This window comes from Zingiber officinale, chromosome 1A, assembly GCF_018446385.1.
Source record: "Zingiber officinale cultivar Zhangliang chromosome 1A, Zo_v1.1, whole genome shotgun sequence".
NCBI classification, from domain to species: Eukaryota; Viridiplantae; Streptophyta; class Magnoliopsida; order Zingiberales; family Zingiberaceae; genus Zingiber; species Zingiber officinale.
Window position 1 is genome coordinate 136365170 of NC_055987.1, and position 21105 is coordinate 136386274.

Here is a 21105-nt window from a genome sequence, read left to right on the forward strand (position 1 = left end):
ACACATATGTGTTCAAACTTGTTTGTTTAGCTTAACGAGCTGTTCAAGCTTGTTTGTTTAATTAATCTAATGTATATTGAACGAACATAAACAAGCTCTTACCAAGCCGAACATCAAGCTTGTTCACGAACGCTTGGTTCATTTACAGCCCTAGTTGGACATTTTATCGTAAGGATATTTTTTTTTAGTTTTTAAACTATGCCTGGACTTTTAAAAAATTATCAATTTTAGGGGGAGCTTCAAACTAAATTTTCTATCTTATCAATTTTCAAAATCCTTTCCTTTCTTTTTAAACCTTTAACAAAATATTTTGAAAATTATTTACATTTGAAATTTTTTGAAATTTTATCTATAATTTTCAAACACCTTCAAATTATTTTCTTTATAATTTTTCAAAATTTTTCCTTGGTAATTTTTCAAATTTTACCTTTACTAAAAATTTTCAATATTATTTACTTTACAAATTTGAATTTTTTTTGAAATTTTAACCTTGCTATCACTTAATGAAATTTTACTTTACGAATTTTTTTCAAATTTTAACTTTGCTAAAATTTTCAAAATTTAAACTTTACTAAAACTTTTCAAATATTTTTAAATTTTTAAGTATTTCTTTAGAATTTTACTTTATAATTTTTTTCAAAATTTTAACTTTAATTTTAAATGTTTTCTAATTTACACAAATTTGAAATTTTTGAGTTTCTAAATTCTCAAAATTTTATCTTTATATATTTTCAAAATTCAAACTTCACTTAAGTGTGATTGTTTCCCCTATTTTTGATGTCAAAGGGAGAGAAATAGTGAATTCAGGGGGAGATGTTTAACTTAGGGGGAGTTAAAATTAAAAATGCTTGCTTATTTATTTTTACATATTTTAACTTAACATTGAACCTTAGTTGTCAAACATCAAAAAGTGAGAGATTGTTGGTACAAGTTGCACTAGAATCAAACCTAAGTTTTGATGTTGTCAAAGGTTCAAGTTAAGTTTTATTGTGATCTAACAAGTTGACTAAGTGTGCAGGTTGTTTACTCAACCGGGAAAGACCTAGTTGGAGGCTAGACAATAGAAGTCTTAATAGATCATTAAACCCAGGTGGAAAGACAAAGTGGGTCGAGAGGACCCGACACTTGGCAGTGAGATCGAGAGGTCTGGAGGACCGAAGATATATCGAGAGAAAGTCCTGGCAAGCTGATTAAGGCTAAGTGAAAAGTCCAAACAGATCTGGAAGATCAACGTTTGGCAGGTAGGTTGAGGTAAGCAATTAGAGGAGCGACAGTGAGATTGTGTTCCTGAAAGGAACAACTTAAATTCGCTGATCCAACTGAAGAAATCGGGAAAGTTTCCAAGTTGAGATCAAGACAGTTGAACTGTCTATTATTATTACTCATGCATTAGATATATTACTATTGTGCTAATATCTATTTCACAGGATTATTGTCTAACACTATTTTGTAGGTTCGGCCTGATCAATTGACCAAACCAGATGATCAGTTGACCGAAGAAGGCTAACTCAACCGAACCAGAGGATCGGTCGACCAAACCCTGATGACTCAGCACAATTCAGATCGAGCAAAAGCAAAGAAGGAAGAGCAACTGATCGATCGACCAAACCAGTGGATCGGTCGACCGAACAATCATAACTTAATGGCGCATTAATTCCATATCTTGGCGAATAGGGAAGGATCTCTGTTCAATCAACCCAACAAGGGGATCAGTCGATCGAACACTTAATTGTCATTAAATGTCGAAGATTGAATCAGTATTAGATCTCAGCAAAGATGGAAGGGAGCTGGTTCAGTCGACCAAACCTAAGGATCGGTCGACCGAACGTCGACGACTCTTATAAAAGTGAGCTTGAGGTCCAAGGCTGGGTAACAAAATCTGATTGGTTCGAAGTTCATCTCTGCATAAACTACTATCCGTGGTACATCTACTCTTCACACGCAAGTTATTGCTCCAAGAAGTGTCGACAAGCTGCATACTCATTCTTAATCGGTATAATTTTACTAGCTTGTAATTGTACTTATTTATTAGGAAGATAGTCGGCTATTACTATCTTACTCATTTGTACGTACTGCTTCTTTTCGAGGTTTTCAGAAAGAAGAGTTTTAGTAGATTGCCCATCAGTGCGATCAAGGATCGTGGATCTTGGAGTATGAGTCAACCTAAGCTTCGAACCCAGTAACCGAATTGTGTTTTCTATTTTTCGCTGCACGACTTTGATTTTAACAAGTAAAAGAATTGTTTTTAAAAGCGTAATATTCATACCCCCCCCTCTATCGCACTCTTTCGATCCTATAGGATCAATATTAAATGTTGGCAATAAATTTAAATTCATAAGTTATTGTAAAATTTTATAATTTACATGCCCAAGTCTAAAATGTCATAAATTAGAACACAAATTAAATAAACAGAATTTATAATTTTATTGTCATTGAAATCACAGTGTACAACCATTACATTTATTTTGAATATACCATTTTCCATGTACCCTCTGCCTATGAATTGACCTTTTTTTATCAATACATTATTTGATTCAAATACTAGCCTAAAACTAACTTTGACAAGAGATGACCCTGATGCAAAATTTTTCTTGATATTGGGAACATAAAGCATATCAATTAGTGTCACTTCTTTGCTTGACATCATCTTCAATATCACCTTATCGAGACTAATAATGTAAAAAGTTCAAGAATTTTCCATGATTAATTTTCTCCCATTAATAGGGGTATATGTTGAAATTTGACTGAGCAAATGTGTCGTGTGGCACTAGTATCGACCCACCACTGCTTTGGATTGTCCACTAATTTACCTTCAAATATAATGATAATCAAGTCTAATTCTGACATGTCTATTGACACAGACTTATCTTTAGTTATATGCACTTGAGTGACTTTCTTTGGACATCAACAATCTTTAGCCTTGTGATTCGATTTGCCACAGTTGTTGCATGTTCCTTGGAAATTCTTAACCATCCCTTGGCTTTTCCCTTTGCCGTGATACTTCCGCTAGTGTTTGGTTTTATCATATTAGGGATGACAAATTCCTCTGAATTTGATGGAGAATCAAACATCTGACCCGTATGGAGGATATGGAGGAAATTTTTAGACTCAATTATAGTAATCAGGTATTCTAGTATAGGTATTTTCAGATATGGATATAGAGGTCAATGTGATAAAATCATATCCATACCCTACTTGATACCCAATATATATATATCATTTTTTTTTTAGAAAAGAAAAATTTTAGCTCACTTCTCGCCTGAAAAAAAAACTTAATTTGTCTTTTTATCCGGTCATCAGCATATACCTTATCTTCTTTTACATGAGAAATGCTCACCCGATCGAAGGAGTGAGAGACGAGAAAGAGCAAACAAGTACATTGAAATATTTTTTTTTAAAAAAAAGAGAGAATGGTAGGTAGTAATAGGATAATGGGTAGGATATGGATACCCGATCCTCTAACAGTTATGGAGATGAGTATGAAAATTAAATACCCAATGCTATAGGGATGTATATAATAAATGGGGGTGGGTATGCAGGATATGAAATCCTTCCCAAATTATACCCATTGTCATCCCTACATTAGATTAATGTTTGTAAATATATGTATTTTTACTTATTCTGATTGCTTGCGATTATCTTCTTCAACCCTCAATCTTACAATTAAATCCTCAAGTCTATCTCCTTTCGCTTATGCTTTAGATAATTTTTGAATTCCCTTCATGAAGGAGGAGTTTCTCGATTATCACAGCAACTTGAAAGGGCTCATTCATTGTCATGCTCACTTCATGCAGATTATGTAGGATCAACTACAATTCTTGGACTTGAGTCATCATAGTTTTGGAATCAATAATTTTAAAGTCTAAAAATTTGTCGACGATGAATTTCTTTAGTCCAACATCTTCTATTTTGTACTCCCTTTTGAGAGATTCTAAAAACTCCTTTACAATTGACATTGGACTATACATGTTGTATAATGTGTTGAGGACATAATTTCGACATAAAAAGTAATTATGCCCCCAAGCATTGATCAAATGCCTTCCTCTTTCCTTTATCAGTATCTTGAGATGTGGAGGGACCATTTTCATATAAGAACCTCACAAGATTTAATGTGGTTAGATTAAATAGTATCTTTTGCTGCCACTTCTTGAAATCGGTACCTGTAAGGTTCTCTGATTTCTCATCATGCATTGGTGGAAAAGGAGTCAGCGATGATGAATCTATTCGTGCGGGAAGCATTCGATGATCGAACCTGTATTTTGATTATGTCAAAGGGTCCAAAGTTAAGTTATCTTGTTATCTAATAAGGTTCATTGAGCTTATAGGAAAGTCTTAAGTTGTCTTAGGCAAAAGTCCTAGTGAATTCTAGGCAGGTGGAAACCCCCTAGGGGATGGTAACCCAAGGTCCTAGGGGGCGGTAACCATAAGTAGTGGAAAGTCCTAGCTGCGGTTAGGCAGATGAAACCCCTAAGGGGTGGTAACCCTAGATCATAGGGGGTGGCAACCCTAGGCTGAAGAAAACCCTAGGGGGTGGTAACCCTAGGTCCTAGGGGGTGGTAACCCTAGGCTGAAGAAAACCCTAGGAGGTGTTAACCCTAGGTCCTAGGGGTGGTAACCCTAGGCAGAAAGTCCAATCGGTCTGGAGGACTGATTTGGCAACAGGTAAACTCTCCTGAGTAGAGTAGGTGAGGACGCGTTCCCCAGTGAAGGAAGAGTAGGCGTCGGTTCGACCTAGGGTTTCCGGAGATGAAATTCGATGTTAAAATCGGATAGTCCGGAGACTGTCAAAATAACTTTCTATTTATCTTATTTTATTGCACTAACTTTGTTTTGCAGGGGATACCTTGTTGTAGACTAACATGCCTTGTAGGACAGAAATGACACAAGAAAAGCTTCGGATGAACATTCCCGAGATGCCCTCCATGGAGCTTGGAGGCGCCTCGGGTGACTTGGTTGACCGCCTCGCAGCAAGGTGCGAGGGTGCCCTCCATGGAACTTGGAGGCGCTCTAGACGGTGGATGAAGGGCGCCATCCATGGAGCTTGGAGGCACCCTCAGGCGGATAAGCAGTGAAGATGCAGGAGCTTATCGACGCTGCGATTTTGGCGGTCTTGGAGGTGCCCTCCATGCGGTTGGAGGCGCCCTCAACAGGCTATTTAAGTCTGGTTCGAGCAGCAGCCTAGGAGTACAAAAAACTTACGATCCTTCTTCCATGTGCTGCTAAAAGAACGATCCAACAAAGATGTAACTCGACTCCGACGATCTGAAGCTCCAAATTTACTGATCTTAGTCGTTGGTATATTTTACTGCATTTAATTAACTGTACTTAAAGTTGTAATATTTTGAATTGATAGTGATTGCCCAGAGTAAACACTCAACGAGTGTGGGCCTTGGAGTAAGAGTCGCCACAAGCTCCGAACCAAGTAAAAACCTTGGTGTTAGTATTGTTTTTATTTTTCCGCTGCGTATTACTCGATTGTTTTAAAACGAACGTGAAAGTCACAAGCGCTATTCACCCCCTCCCCCCTCTCTAGAGATTTCGATCCTACAGAATCCATAAAGATTGCACGAAAAACTTCATGTTAAAATTGTTGGATATGGTGGTGGTACAATCTGAGCATAGGCAGAATGACGGTAAACACTGCTTTGGCGAAGTTGATGCTAGAGTTGGACTCTGTCTTTTTAAGACGAATTTATCCTACACACGGTGCTCACAGAACGTGACCATTGTCTCCCAAAATATAATAACTTTATCTTACAATAATAACACTATAAATCGTAAGACCTCATAATCAAAGAAGCTTCTTAAACTCTCCAAATGCAAGTATGAAATGCAATAATTCTTTGTTTTTAAATGGAATGAATGAAATGAGAATGTGAGTGTTATTTACCAAATGAAGGGTTAGAAGAAACTCTCGAATTAATTTGATCTCATCCATCTAATTTGAATTAGATTATCTAAATGGCATCTCTTTCCAAGAGACAGAATGTATCTTCATTTGGAAGTCTTCCTTTTGAAATCAATAATTGAGATTGAGTAATTCAAAGAGACACTTATATCTTCTCATTTAGATGAATCTGGTTTGTCCAAATTAATCTGACGATTCATATTAAATCATATAATAAATTCATGTGATTTCTGATTCGCACCCTAATTGGTTAAAAAAAATAATTTTTCAACATATTTTTAGTATTTATTATATTAATGGTAAGAGGATTTCATTTTGAGTGGGAGCAATAATATTGTAATAAATTAAGTTTTTAACTTTTAATTGAAAGATCTCTGAATTTAACACAAATAACTATAAAGGAGGAAACCTCTGTAAAGTCTGTTTTTGCTCATTGAAGCAAATCTCTCTAACTTCATTACAAAATGAGCGCTCTTAGCCTCGCACAATGAGAAGCAAGACACAGACATAAACCTTGAAATTCTTTCCCAAAATAAACACTCTTTGATATGACATTTCAAGTCCAAGAAATAGCCTCTTCTTGATCCTTGATTTAAATAGCGAGGATGGAAGAAAGAGAGCCCCTTGGACGTCCTTCTCGAGTTACTCTGAGAGTGAAAATCCATCACACGAAATGAATTGGGCAATATTTAGCTCCACTTCGGTGCAGGCTCTGAAATAAGCATACAGCAATTAAATTATGACATCAATTAAGACACTGAAGGCTACTTGTGCTGGTGCCACTGGTGACATGGAACCCAATTAGTGACGGCGTTGCATAGAGAGAAGCCACAACTCACAAGCGGGGAAGGCAAATGTCCCATTTAATTAAGATTAAAACCTGAGCTCTTAACAATTCTTCGATTCGCTGTTGCCGTATAATCTAGGATCGCGCGCAGCTCAGCTGTCAGGCGACAGTGGAGGTGAGAGAGACCAGTCGAGCAGAACCACCACTACTGCTCGCTAATTTAATCCTCATTCGTATTCATCAACCTATATCGAAAGCCTAATTGGTATCAAGGGAAAAAAAAATTAGATCAGATGGGGAAAACTAAAAAGTTGCTCGCCATTGAGGATGAAGGTACGAGTCCGATAGAAAGAAAGTTGGGCGTGTCGAGGTTGGAATGGCCGAGATGGAGCAGAGGGTACAGTCTGCTTCGCTCACCCACCACTACGCACATCACTCGTCTGCGACGGCACTAGAAAAGGTTTTCTTTTTCTTTTTCCCTCTGTCTGGGCAACCATTTACTTTTTAGGTAGAGTAAGTTCTTAAAGAAATCATAACATGAGTATTTTGGATTTAAATTTGATCGTATTCTCGTTGTTTTTTCACGTATGTCGATTATAAGACCAACAGAATCTTTGGTGAAAGGGAAAAAAAATATATGGGGCAACAGTTAGGCCGCGACTCTCCTCTCACGCCTGTCTAAGTGGTCCTCGCAGGTCCAACGCGTGCCTCGCTTTCTCTTCTCTACTTTTCTTTTTTTTTTTTTTTTGTTTTTTTTTCTCCTCGCTCCACAGAATTCTCTCCTTTGGGCCGACCATGGAACACCGGGAGCCGGCGGCGGAGCAACAGAGGAGGAGCAGAAAGGAGAAAGCGAAGGCGAAGGAGATGGGGACGGCAGCGTACGTGGACGTGGACGGGGACGAGGAAGATGGGGAGGCGGCGCCTGGCGGCGGAGTCGAGGAGGACAAGAAGCGGCAGCCGTCGACATCGTCCAAGAGGGGGTCGGGGAGCGGAGGAGCGTCGCCGCCTTGCTGTCAGGCCGAGAAGTGCTCCGCCGATCTGACGGAGGCGAAGCGGTACTACCGGCGGCACAAGGTGTGCGAGGTGCATTCTAAGGCCGCCGTCGTCATCGTCTCCGGCCTTCGACAGAGGTTCTGCCAGCAATGCAGCAGGTTGCCCCTGTTTCATCCTCGGCTTCAAACTTCTTACTCGTGCATAAATTTTTTCCATTATTCTCGTTTCATTGACAAATTTAGTCATGTCTCGCTTAACATCTTGTTAGTTTAGCGAATCAATTCATCTTAAGGAATGCGATTTCACTAAGTTAAAGATTGCAGTTTCTTCATTGTTTGACTGATAAATAAAAATGTAAATTTCCTCTTTAATTCTCTGAAGAACAGATCTGGCGCACGAAGGTGTCAACTCTTCCTTATTGTGACATGATGATCCCTATGAAGCAATCTAGCTAAATAGAGTTTCTTTCATCCTCTCACCCAACAAAATTCTTGCTCAGTCTATCGAAACTTGATTTTTGGAGTTACTTTTGATTCTAGCATTGTAATCACTCATGAACAATAAGATTTACTTCAATATTTCAATTTAACTGTTCATCCTTATTCGTTACGGATTCCATGAAGAGTATATAACTACTAGCTAGTGTCCCCGTGATATCTAACAAGGTGGAAATTTGCTACAGACATGTAACCGTGCGTTACTTCCGAGAGAACTAAACTTGAGTTCTCGAGAAGAGACATCTCCTAAATTATAAACAGATTCAGAGCTTTGTGTACTAAGTGCGTTAGGGTTCATTAATTTCAGTTTGATTGTGCAGATTCCATGAGTTGTCAGAGTTTGATGACTCCAAGAGGAGCTGCCGCAGGCGTTTAGCTGGCCACAATGAGCGTCGCAGGAAGATTTCCTCCGAGGCGATCAGCTCAGATGCGAGGATCCAGACGAGTGAATCTGGTGGTCATCTCCAGAGATGAACAACCTCTCCATCGAATGGAAGCATGCTCTCTCTCTTCTGTCATGCAATGTCTTTCTTCACTATTTTCTCAGTGTATATATACATATATGCTGAGTGAAATGAAACTTTCTCGTGATCTAAGCACAATAGCAATTCATTAATCCACTATCATGTCTATGATCAGCTGCTTAAATAATTGTGTATACAGTTATGGATTTTCTTGTCCATAAATTATTGAGTGACCTGAAGTTTTTATTGACATTCTACTTTTATATTGATCTCCCTTTTTCTTGAAAGAAAAGAAAAGAAAAGGGAACATGCTATGTCTCTTCCATTATAGTTATATCATGTAATGTACCACATTACAGTCAAAACATCATGATGCATAAGTCCAAATTTCCAAGCCATATGAATACATGATAGAATTTTTGCATAGACGCCTCTTGATTCTCATTTTCTCTTTCACAGTTGGCTTAGACCTTAACCCATCAACAGGCAAACCACCGACTCCGGAGAAAAATCAGTCTTCGTCACCAAACTCAAAAAGTAGTTAACAACTCCGGAGAAAAACATACACCATCGTTATATGTAAAATACAACGTCTCGTATTTTCTTAAATCCAATATAATTCTTTATTTTTAATTAAAACATATTGTAGAATGTTTTACTAATCGTGTTAAAATCTTGTGTCTATTAAAATTACGCGACATTTTATCATTCTAAGAGATGCGGCGATGGAGAGAAGCCTATATGGTACGAGATCAATTATCAGGGTGGAGGTCAAAGTCAAGACGGTCAATATCTGGATATCAAAGGATCGAACGGAGGATAATTGCAATAGTTGGTCGGACAGTCAAGCCCCGACCGGAACGATACGGGTCCGAGCTGACCTCCACTCAGGCTCGGGATGATATGCAAGACAACCGCGCGACACTTGATATGGAGTGGCAGGACGTCGTACGGGACCTAGCCAAGAGCGCAGTGGAGTCTCGGCCGAGCGGCTACCCCACTCGGCCAAACAGCGGGACCTGGTCATAGATGGAGTAGAGTTCTGGTCGAGCGGCTACACCGCTCGATCAAGCAGCGGAACCATTGTAGTATTCTCGACATCCTTTTGGGAGATAGTTCCGCTGACACGAGGCATTGTCGACAGGCGGATCGTACGGCCGAAGCTTCTACTGTCATGTCAGGGATATGCATACTCTGTTAAGATATGGTGTCAGAGGTACTTTCTTGACAAGGCCCTTTCATGGGGAATATGAGAGAGCGTGCCCATACCTCTAGAAGCGTGCACACTACCCTCCAGGGCTCTATATAAATGGGGGTCCTTCACCGGCAAAGGTACGTGTTATTCTTGAATTCCACTGTTACTACTGTAGCTCTACTTCTCCACATTTTCCGACGACTGACTTGAGCATCGAAGGGCCAACGTTAGGGATCCCTTCCCTAGCCTGGCACTCCGTTTGTTTTGCAGAGCGGAGCGAAGCCATGTCCGGTCAGTGAAGCTGCCACCTCCCAGCTTTCTAGCTTCAAGGTTTCGGACAGAATCATTTTGACGTCGTCTGTGGGAATGCAACCTGCATTCGAACGGGAAGATGGAAGACGCTGGACGTTTTACAACAATGACGCTGACGCAAGAGGATCTCGACATACTGATACAAGCCCAAGTGGCAACGTTAAATCCCTGTCTTCGCCAACTGTCGAGCGGCGATGTTAAACCCCTGTCTTCGTCAACCATCAAGCGGAGACGTTAAATCTCTGTCTTAGACAACCGTCAAGCGGCGACGTTAAACCCCTGTCTTCGTCAACCATCAAGCGGCGATGTTAATCCCCTGTCTTCGCCAACCGTCCAGCAGTGGCGTTTAACCCCTGTCTTCACCAACCGTCGAGCGGGGACGTTAAACTCATGTCTTCGTCAATCGTCAAGCAGCGACGTTAAACCCCTGTCTTCACCAACCGTCGAGCGGCGATATTAAACTCATGTCCTCGCCAACCATCAAGCGGCGACATTAAATTCTTGTCTTCATCAATCGTCGAGCGGCAACGTTAAACCCTTATCTTCGTCAACCGTCGAGCGACGGCGTTAAACCCCTGTCTTCGTCAACTGTCGAGTGGCAACGTTAAACCCCTGTCTTCACCAACCGTCGAGCGACGACGTTAAACCCCTGTCTTTGTCAACCGTCGAGCGACGACATTAAACCCCTGTCATCACCAACCATCGAGCGACGACGTTAAACTTCCGGTCTTCGTCAACTGTTGAGCGGCGACGTTAAACCCATGTCTACGTCATTCAGCGGTCGAGTGGCGACCTTAAACCCTTGGTTTTTAGCAATGGTCGAGCGAACGACCTTAAACCCGAGACTTTCAATCGGCGTCAAAGGATAACCCAGAAACGCTACGCAAAAGCAACAATTTTTACTATAAGGTGGTCGTTCAATAATAATGAATTGATCGATCGGCTATGAAAACCGATAGTCCGTTGCCGATCGGAAGGTCACGAAGCCACACTAGTAAGCACATTATAGTTAGCGGTTCGTAAATCAAAAAATATGAAAAGGCAGAGCCAAATGGCGCAGAACGAAGGAGTGGCATTAAATAAAATGGTTCACCGAGTGGACGACCATTCATTAACACTTGCATAATTTTTACAAGCCCAAAAAGGTAGTACAAAAAAGAAGGCACGCGGGAGCAGGCTCATTCAAGATAATTCAGAACATCATCGGGCAGCGACTCGGCCATCTTGTCCTAGTTGATGACCTTGCTTGTTAGAGCGATTGGAATGTAGTTGTCGTCCTTTAGTTGGTCAAGCATGTTGGGACCAAAACGTAGCTAGAGGGGGGGGGTGAATAGCTCATCGCGATCTCGTGTTCGTCATTGCTTGTTTCTCGTGATGAAATGCAGCGGAAAATATAAAGAAACAACAACACAACGCTAACTCGTAGATTTACTTGGTTTCCATCTCACAAGAGGTGACTAATCCAAGTATCCACACACTCACACACACTCCACTAATAAAATACTCCTTTACGGTAACTACCGAAGGTGGAGAAGCCCTACACATTCACACTACAAGAAGAAAGGGAAAGAAACAAAATATAAGCAAAAGCTTACAAGTTTGCACAAGAAAACTCTAACCCTAGCTTTCTTCTTCTTGTTGTAGATCCACCTCTTGACTTGGAAAAACCTCCAAGAACCTTCAAGATCTGGCGTGAGAACTGTGGAGAAGTCGCTGGAGTCGCTGTGAGGATCGGAGCTGAAAGACATGGAAGTTCTATCGAGAGAAGCGCTCGCTAACAGTTATATCCTGCGCCAACGGTCGGAATCAATTGGATTGCTCCCAATCGATTGGGGAGGCTTTAGATCGATCGACCGATCAATCCAGAGCGCCTCTGTGCTCTCGGGAATTGCCTGGATTGATCACCAATCGATCCAGGGCTTATTGTGCGAAATCGCACCTCCCAATCGATCGCCCGATCGATTGGAGGCTCCCAATCGATCGGCTGATCGATTGGGAGGCTTTCTGTTCGCGCGACACTTCTCCCCAATTGATCCACTAATCGATTGGGAGGAGGCTTGTCACGAGGACTCGCCCAATCGATCGCTGATCGATCCAGCTCCTTGAATTTGCCCAAAATCAAGTCCAAAGTCCCCTAAACCAACATCCGGTCAACCATAACCTGTTGGTACATCATGCCTAGCATCCGGTCATCCTTGACGTGCTAGAGCTCGCTCACCAAGTGTCCGGTCAATCTCTTTGACCCACTTGGACTTTTCTTCGTGCCAAGTATCCGGTCAATCCCTTTGACCTATTTGGACTTTCCAACACCAGATGTCTGATCAAACTTGATCCATCTGGATTTCCTGTGCCTGGCTTCACTCACCAGGACTTTCACCTAGCTTCACTCACTAGGATTTCCATCTGCCTATCTTTACTCGCTAGGTCTTTCACCTGACTTCACTCACCAGGATTTCCAACTGCCTGGCTTTACTCACTAGGACTTTCACCTGACTTCACTCACCAGGACTTTCACCTGGCTTCACTCACCAGGTTTCCTTTCTGCCTAACTTCACTCACTAGGTCTTTCAACTGCCTGGCTTCATGCACCAGGACTTCCTTTCTGCTTAGCTTCACTCACTAGGTCTTTCAACTGCCTGGCTTCACTCACCAGGACTTCTCATTGCCTAACTTCCCAATTAGGACTTTCACCTAGCTTCACTCACCAGGATTTTCCAGTCAAGTATCCAGTCAACCTTGACCTACTTGACTCTCCTTCACAATCTCACCACATGAACAATTGCACCTGCAATCTCCATGTCTTGTCTTCATGTATTGTCAAACATTGAAACCCAAACATCAAGACTCGAGCTTTAACCAATTCAAGCTCAGTCAACCAGGTCAACCTTGACCTAGGGAATATTGCACCAACAATCTCCCCCTTTTTGATGTTTGACAATACCACCTCAAGTTAGGCTAATCTCATAGCCTCAACTCCTTTCATGCCAATATGAGAATGATGGTTTCCTTCATTCTCCTCCTTTTCTAGAGGGCAAACTCCCTCTTAGGTAATGAAGGCTTAACTTAACCCTACATTCTCCCCCTATTAGCACACATTAAGAACTCTCCCCCTGAAGAGTTACCCAACGTTGTTGACAACTGCACTCGTTGTTCACAACATAATAACGAAGGTCCCATACCCTTCATTATTCTAAACGCTCATCCTTGAACATATACCACTTGGTATATTCACACACGATTAAAATGAAGGTCTCATACCCTTCATTGTCATCAAATACTCACGCGTGAGCAAACACCACATAAATAATGAAGATATCCACTCTTCATTTCATTCAAATGCTCAACCTTAAGCATTTTCGCTAAAGAAGGTTAACCACCATCCAAGGTGTATGAAAAATAAATTTTCATGTCCTTAAAGAGTAACTACCCCTAAAGACATGCACATAACTTCTGTCATTGCACCAAAAATGACTTGAAATCCCTAAACCTTTAGGAAACCCAAATTTAGAAGTTTTGAGGTTCAAAAATTCAATATTGAAACCAAACCTCAACCTAAACTTCGACTTAGTCTTCCTTAACCAATCCATCCTTGTTTTCATCATAAAAACTCCCCCTAATTGTATACAAATATGTTTTGAGGGGTTAGGTATGGTTACCTAGACTAAAGATGGTTGAAAATGCTGAAATCAGGCTTTACCAGCCAAAATCAGCATTCCCAATCGATTGAACCTGCTTGAATCGATCCACTGATCAATTCAGGAGGGCTTGATCGATCGGTGGATCGATCCAGGAAGCTTCTGTTCACGAGAAGCTTGCTCTCAATCGATCGCCTGATCGATTGAGACCCTTCAATCGATCGGGTGATCGATTGAAGATCTGAAAAAGCTGAAATTCTATTTTAGTCAATTTCAGAAACCCCTAGAAAAATCTACAAAATTCCAAAAATCATAAAAATCCATGTAAACATTCCTTAGGGCATATACTATCAAGGAAAAATAGTTTTCTAAGAAAATACTTCATATTTTCCAAGATTGACACAAACTAGAAAACTTGTAAAAACTTTAGTGTTTTCTTCTAGTTTGTGTCTAACTTTTCAATGATGAGTACCATCAAAAGATAGTCTTCATCAAGGTTTTCCAAAAGTTTTTTAAAACCATTTTCAAAACCAATTTCCAACCATGTTCTTTGGGCTCAATGCACATGACTTGTACATTAGCTTTCCTAATGATTGGAAAACACATAACTATGTGTTTTGATGAAATTAAAACTCACAAGAATGCACTAACTCAACATCTTGAGTTTTGTTCATCATCCTAACATCTCACTTGTATTTAATGTGTACGAAACCACATACAAGTCACCTTATAGTTCTTAGTGAGATGTAAAGTTTGGTTTTGCCCTAATCTAGGGATCATGCATATCTATCTAGGCATTTTGAGGTTATGAACATCCACCAGGGATGTTATTTGTTAATAAATGTCATTTGTCCTTAAATTGCAAGGAATTAAAATAATGCATGATATGTTATGGCATGCATCAAAAAGAAAAATAATTTTCAAAAGAAAATTTCCTATGACTATATGATGTATGTATGCCATGACATGGTATTTTTATATTTTTCATAATAAGGTATGAATGCCAAAGCAACTAAATATGATGTCATGACATATAAAAGGCAAACAAACATGGCAAGTTTTAGCATAAATAAAATACCTAGATTACCTATCTAAGTATCCTAAAACCTTGGCTAATCTTACTCTTTCCAAGAGTAAGCTATTAATCCTTATCATTTTCAAAGGTTAACAATAACCTTGAAAATGCTCTTAGAGTGCCAACTTTATCATGATTGGGTTAACTACCATTTCAATTAGAGTTGACACTCTCTAACCCATCTAAGGGGTAGAGAAAATGCTCCTAGGAACCCAAAACCTATTGGTGCTCCTTGGATGCTCTAGGTATTCACTAGGGATAACTTCCCTAGATACCTTCCTAGTGACCTTGTTAGGCTTCTTAGAAGCCTTGGTCACACTTTCTAGGTCAACCCTAGGGATTTCTTCCCTTGTGACCTTCTTTGTGACTTTCTTGGACTTCTTGGAAGTCTTAGTCACTTTTGTTGCAAAAATACTCTTAGGAATAACCTTCCTAGTATTTTTGACTTGACCATTTGACCTAGGGTTGGTTTCATAACTATATGGAACCCTATGATAAGAAGGTACATCCTTCTTTGTCTTAGGTTTGTATCCCAAACCTCTATAACCATTGAATGACCCTTGTTGTCCTAGAGGTTTTGACTCTTGCATCCTTGTGTATCATTTGTGATTTTCCTAAGAGTCCTCTCCAATTTATCAAGTCTTGACCTTAAGACTTGATTTTCTCTCCATAATCCCTCAACCTTGGATTTTTCACTAAACCCTTGATTTTTCTTTTTCTTAGGTAAATACCTAAAATCCTTAGGATTACTTCCTAGTTGGTTATCTACCTTCTTAGCCCTAGATGTGGTAGTCTTAGCATGGAGAGTCATATATTTTTCTTTAATACTATTATGCTCCCTATTTTTGTGGTAAATAGCATTAAAATGATAAACATTAGAACTAGCATGCTTTTTACCATTTTTCAAAGGAGTAGGCTCAATAAATGATACCTTTATTTTTACCTTGGAGGCTCCCCCTTGAGTTGTGCTTCCTCCATGAACCTTGACCGCTTTCTTCCCCTTGGGACATTGGCTCCTATAATGTCCCTTTTGATTGCAAGAGAAGCACACAATGTGTTTCTTGCTCTTCTTTGTTCTGAGAGCGGTCTCTTTGGGCTTCTCCTTACCCTTTGGTGCCACTTGGCTCTTTTTCTTGGCCAATTTAGGGCACTTGCTCTTGTAGTGCCCATGTTCCCTACACTCAAAACATATAATATGGTTTTTATTTTTAATTGAAACATTTATACCTTCCTGTGTAGGGATGACATCTTCTCCTTTTGATCCGGAGGTAGAAGCTTCCTCTTGTTCCGATAATGGTGCTCCTCCAATAGATTTGACTTGACTTGTGGAGGTGGAGGGTTCTTCATCCTCTTCTTCTCTTGACCCGGATGTGGAGGCTTCTTCTTGTTCCGGTGTCAATGATCTACACTCCCCCTCAATCCTAGAGGTGGAGGTTTCTTCATCTTCATCTTGTACATGGAACAAGGAGTATGCCCTCTCCTTGCCCTCTTCATTGCATTCCTTTGAAGATGAGGCTTCTTGGACTTCTTCTTTGGAAGATGAGCATCTCTCACCTTCGGAATTCTCCTCCTCTTGGTCTTGCTCTAATGAGTCACCCTCTTTCGATTTTTCTTGGCTTGGTACAGTGGAGGGGATCTCATGAATTTTGGCCAATTTGCTCCATAGCCCTTTAGCATATTCAAAATCTCCAATTTGCTCCAAGATGTTGCTCAGCAATAGATTGACCAAAAGCTTGGTCACTTTGTCATTTGCCTCACATCTTTGGATTTGGTCTTGGCTCCACTTGCTTCTCTTGAGAATTTTCCCCTTTGAATTCTTTGAAGCTTCGAAGCCTTCCATTAGAGCAAACCATTGCTCTATCTCTACCATTAAGAAATTTTCGATCCTTGATCTCCAAAGATCGAAGCTCATCATTGTGAATGGTGGAGGCACCCTTGTGTCGAATCCAAGACCATCTTGGAATTCCATTTGAAGTTGAGCTTGATGATGAAGTGTTTGACTTTATAGAATTTGCTCCAACTTCTACACCCTCTAGCTTTGTTGCCCCTTCCATCGATGATTCTGGTGAAGAGCGACCTCACTCTGATACCACTTGTTGGGACCAAAATGTAGCTAGGGGGGGCTGAATAGCTCGTCGTGATCTCATGTTCGTCGTTGCTTGTTTCTCATGATGAAATGCAGCGGAAAATACAAAGAAACAACCACACAACACTAACTCATAGATTTACTTGGTTTCCACCTTACAAGAGGTGACTAATCCAAGGATCCATACACTCACACACCCTCCACTAATAAAACACTCATTTACGGTAACTACCGAAGGCGGAGAAGCCCTACACATTCACACTACAAGAAGAAAGGGAAAGGAAACAAAATATAAGTAAAAGCTTACAAGTTTGCACAAGAAAACCCTAACCCTAGCTTTCTTCTTCTTACTGTAGATTCGCCTCTTGACTTGGAAAAACCTCCAAGAACCTTCAAGATCTGGCGTGAGAACTGTGGAGAAGTCGCTGGAGTCGCTGTGAGGATCGGAGATGAAAGCCGTGGAAGTTCTACCGAGAGAAGCGCTCGCTAACAGTTATATCCTGTGCCAACGGTTGGATCTCGATCGATTGGATTGCTCCCAATCGACCGGGGAGGCTTTGGATCGATCGACCGATCGATCCATAGCACCTCTGTGCTCTCGGGAATTGCCTGGATCGATCAGCCGATCGATCTAGGAATTATTGTGTGAAATCGCACCTCCCAATCGATCGCCCGATCGATTGGAGGCTCCCAATCGATCGACTGATCGATTGGGAGGCTTTCTGTTCACGCGACACTTCTCCCCAATCGATCCACTGATCGATTGGGAGGAGGCTTGTCGCGGGGACTCGCCCAATCGATCGGCTGATCGATCCAGCTCCTTGAATTTGCCCAAAATCAAGTCCAAAGTCCCCTAAACCAACATCCGGTCAACCATAACCTGTTGGTACATCATGTCTAGCATCCGGTCATCCTTGACCTGCTAGAACTCGCTCACCAAGTGTCCGGTCAATTCCTTTGACCCACTTGGACTTTTCTTCGTGCCAAGTATCCGGTCAATCCCTTTGACCTACTTTGACTTTCCAACACCAGATGTCTGATCAAACTTGATCCATCTGGATTTCTTGTGCCTGGCTTCACTCACCAGGACTTTCACCTAGCTTCACTCACTATGATTTCCATCTGCCTAGCTTTACTCACTAGGTCTTTCACCTGGCTTCACTCACCAGGATTTCCAACTGCCTGACTTCACTCACCAGGACTTTCACCTGGCTTCACTCATCAGGAATTTCACCTGGTTTCACTCACCAGGATTTCCTTTCTGCCTAGCTTCACTCACTAGGTCTTTCAACTGCCTGGCTTCACTCACCAGGACTTCCTTTCTGCCTAGCTTCACTCACTAGGTCTTTCAACTGCCTGGCTTCACTCACCAGGACTTCCCATTGCCTAACTTCCCAGTTAGGACTTTCACCTGGCTTCACTCACCAGGATTTTCCAGTCAAGTATCCAGTCAACCTTGACCTACTTAACTCTTCTTCACAATCTCACCACATGAACAATTGCACCTGCAATCTCCATGTCTTGTCTTCATGTATTGTCAAATATTGAAACTCAAATATCAAGACTCGAGCTTGAACCAATTCAAGCTCAATCAATCAGGTTAACCTTAACCTAGGGAATATTGCACCAACAAAGCATTCCGTCAATCGCAAGATTGAAGAGATGGAGCACCCAATCAGTGACCTTGTCATTGAAGGAGTCTGAGCGGAGGTAAGCCTTTTTCTACGCCTCGAACCAACTGGACTTTGCATCTTCGTAAACTTGCAGCGCCGCTCAGGAGGCTTCCAAGTCTGCCTTCTGTGTCGCCAGCTCCTCATCCTTGGCATCAAGCTGGGCCTTCGCAGTAGACCGATTGGCCGACCTTCCCTCTCGTTCGGTGTTCAGCGAGGCCTCCACATCCTTCAGGTTCTGAGCCAACACCCAAAACACTTTATTTTTGATTTCCAAGTCTTCTATGTCTTGGAGCTTCGTGGTGTTGGCTGAGTGGATCTTCGCTTCGAAGGAGGCGACCTGTTTATTAAGCTGAGCTAGCTGTGTTGCCTGCTCGGCGCTCTTGCCCTTCTTCGCCTCAAGCTGCTCGGAGCTCTTATTCAGATCGGTTCTTAATTGAGTCATCTCAGTGTTCATCTGCTCCAGTTGCGCCTGAGAAGCAGATGATTGGCTGCTCGGAGCATGAAGCTGTTGGACTTCATGCTCCAGATAAACAAGCTTGTGGCACATGGTTAGGCTTTCCACCTAGTACTACAAAGATGATAACATTATATAAGCCGAGTGAACAAAAAAAAAAGAAGGAAAAATAAAGGTATACATATCCCAGTGGACATCTGGGTGTGCCTATTAGCCAGTTCCCCCAGAGCTATAATCGCTGCACGTGGTCAGGCATCAACCCATATATGTGTGAGCGGCCCTTGGATTCTTATTTGATTCTTGGGGGTGAGGGACGCTGGGTCGTCCGAATTGCGATACTTGTCAGTCGGCAAGTGGATGATTGCCGTTATTGATCTTTGGCCGCTCTGACTAGAAGGTTTAAAAGTTGCCCTGGTCGTGGGATGTGAGAGACTGACCGAATGTGGGGCACTTGCACCGTCGGCAAAGGCGAGGGCATGAAGGCGATCAACGGCGCACAAATCGCCCCTTGAAGCAGTCCATACAGTGAAGGTGTCCGATCGGAGGATAGGAATGCAGGGAGTTCCCCAATTCCCTACTCGAGAGGTGGAAGCAAAGTCTCACCCCGTTCAGATGAGGGTCGAGAGATAATTGTTGTGGGGGGTCTACAGGGCCGAAGTGGCAGTTCGGGAGGACCCCTCTACTCGGCGTCTCTTGCGTTGTCAAAGGGGCTCATCGGAGGTGGTCGACTCGTTAGAGGTGGCCTGTACGGATCGGGCTTAGGCCGAACACGTAGAGGACGCCCTCCAGCAGCAACTTGTGGATATGGTATTTCTGACTGACCACGCTTGAAGCTGCGTGGAGGTAGTCCGATCGGCTCTTGTATTTCTTGAGCTCCGGAGGGTTCGACACTTCTAATTGCCAACTGGTCGGAAAGTCTAGCCGCTCGAGAAAACGAATAAAGAAGAAGTAGTCCTTCCAATGCTTGTTGGAGGACGACATCTTATCAAAGAAGACTAGGCCTACTCGGGCTTGGAAAAGAAAAGTCCCCGGTTCGGACAATCTGGAATAATAGAATAGTGGAAGAGCCGAGAAGTAAGAGGAATGTCATGTAGGCAGAATAGAACAACGACCCCGCATAGCAATCGAAAGGAGTTTAACACTAATTGATGAAGAGAAATGCGAAAATATTTACAAACGGCAAAAAAAAGAGTGGATCGGGAACCACAGACCGACGGTAAATTGCTCCCTAAAGAAGCATAAAAAATCCGACGGTGGTTCGTTTGGGTGGTCGAAAGCCGAAGGAAGACTTTTTTTTATAGTCAGAAGGAATTTCGTAAGTGGCTCTCAAACTCTTAGCATCGTCGCCGTCGAACCTGGACTTGATGGATGTATAATAGAGCCCAGGGACGACGATGGGGATAGTGAGGAGCTTGCCATTGAAAAATAAGGAGATTGAAGTGTAACGAAAAGAGTCGATTGAAAGGGAGAGGAAGCTTACTGGAAGATCGCTGGAGAGAGAAAAGAAACGAAACGTAGTCGGAGAACTCAAAGACGAGGGTGCACAAAGGAAGAAGGCAACGCACATGAGGTTTATAAACCTTACGACCAATCGACCTAAGCCGTCCGATCTAGGGTGCGAAAACCTAGGAGAAAATCCAGTCATTGAATTCGAAAAGGCGTCTGTCATGTCGTCAGCAGATATCTGCCTATCACGTCAAACGTACGGCGGCAGAAAGAGGGACACATGACGCTCATCCACTGGGCAACATTAATGAGGCTTAATTAAAAAGCATGGTCACGTGCTCAGCCATAATGATCAGGAATTTGCACGGTCTTTGAGAAATTTAATGACGTCAGAGTATTCGGCTAAGGAGCGCGAGAAAGGAATTTTTCACCAAGTGCTGCCGCACATCACCCGAGCGGCGCGAGAATGTGATTATCATATAGTCGAACGACCTTAACACAGTCACTCCGAAGGAATTAGGCCGAGTGGCATTTATATATATCCAGCCGGGCCTTGTGAGGCCGAACGACAAAAGCGTAT

General features: G+C 41.9%; 1 protein-coding gene across 1 annotated transcript; it reads left to right on the forward strand.

The window, feature by feature from the left end:
- Positions 1–7019: 7019 nt before the first annotated feature.
- Positions 7020–8901, forward strand: LOC122034649 (squamosa promoter-binding protein 1-like). The gene is made up of 3 exons (XM_042593971.1): positions 7020–7155; positions 7297–7846; positions 8506–8901. The coding sequence occupies exons 2-3, from the start codon at positions 7491–7493 to the stop codon at positions 8657–8659; spliced, it is 510 nt and encodes a 169-aa protein (XP_042449905.1). The 5' UTR covers positions 7020–7155; positions 7297–7490; the 3' UTR covers positions 8660–8901.
- The last annotated feature ends 12204 nt before the right edge of the window (positions 8902–21105 follow it).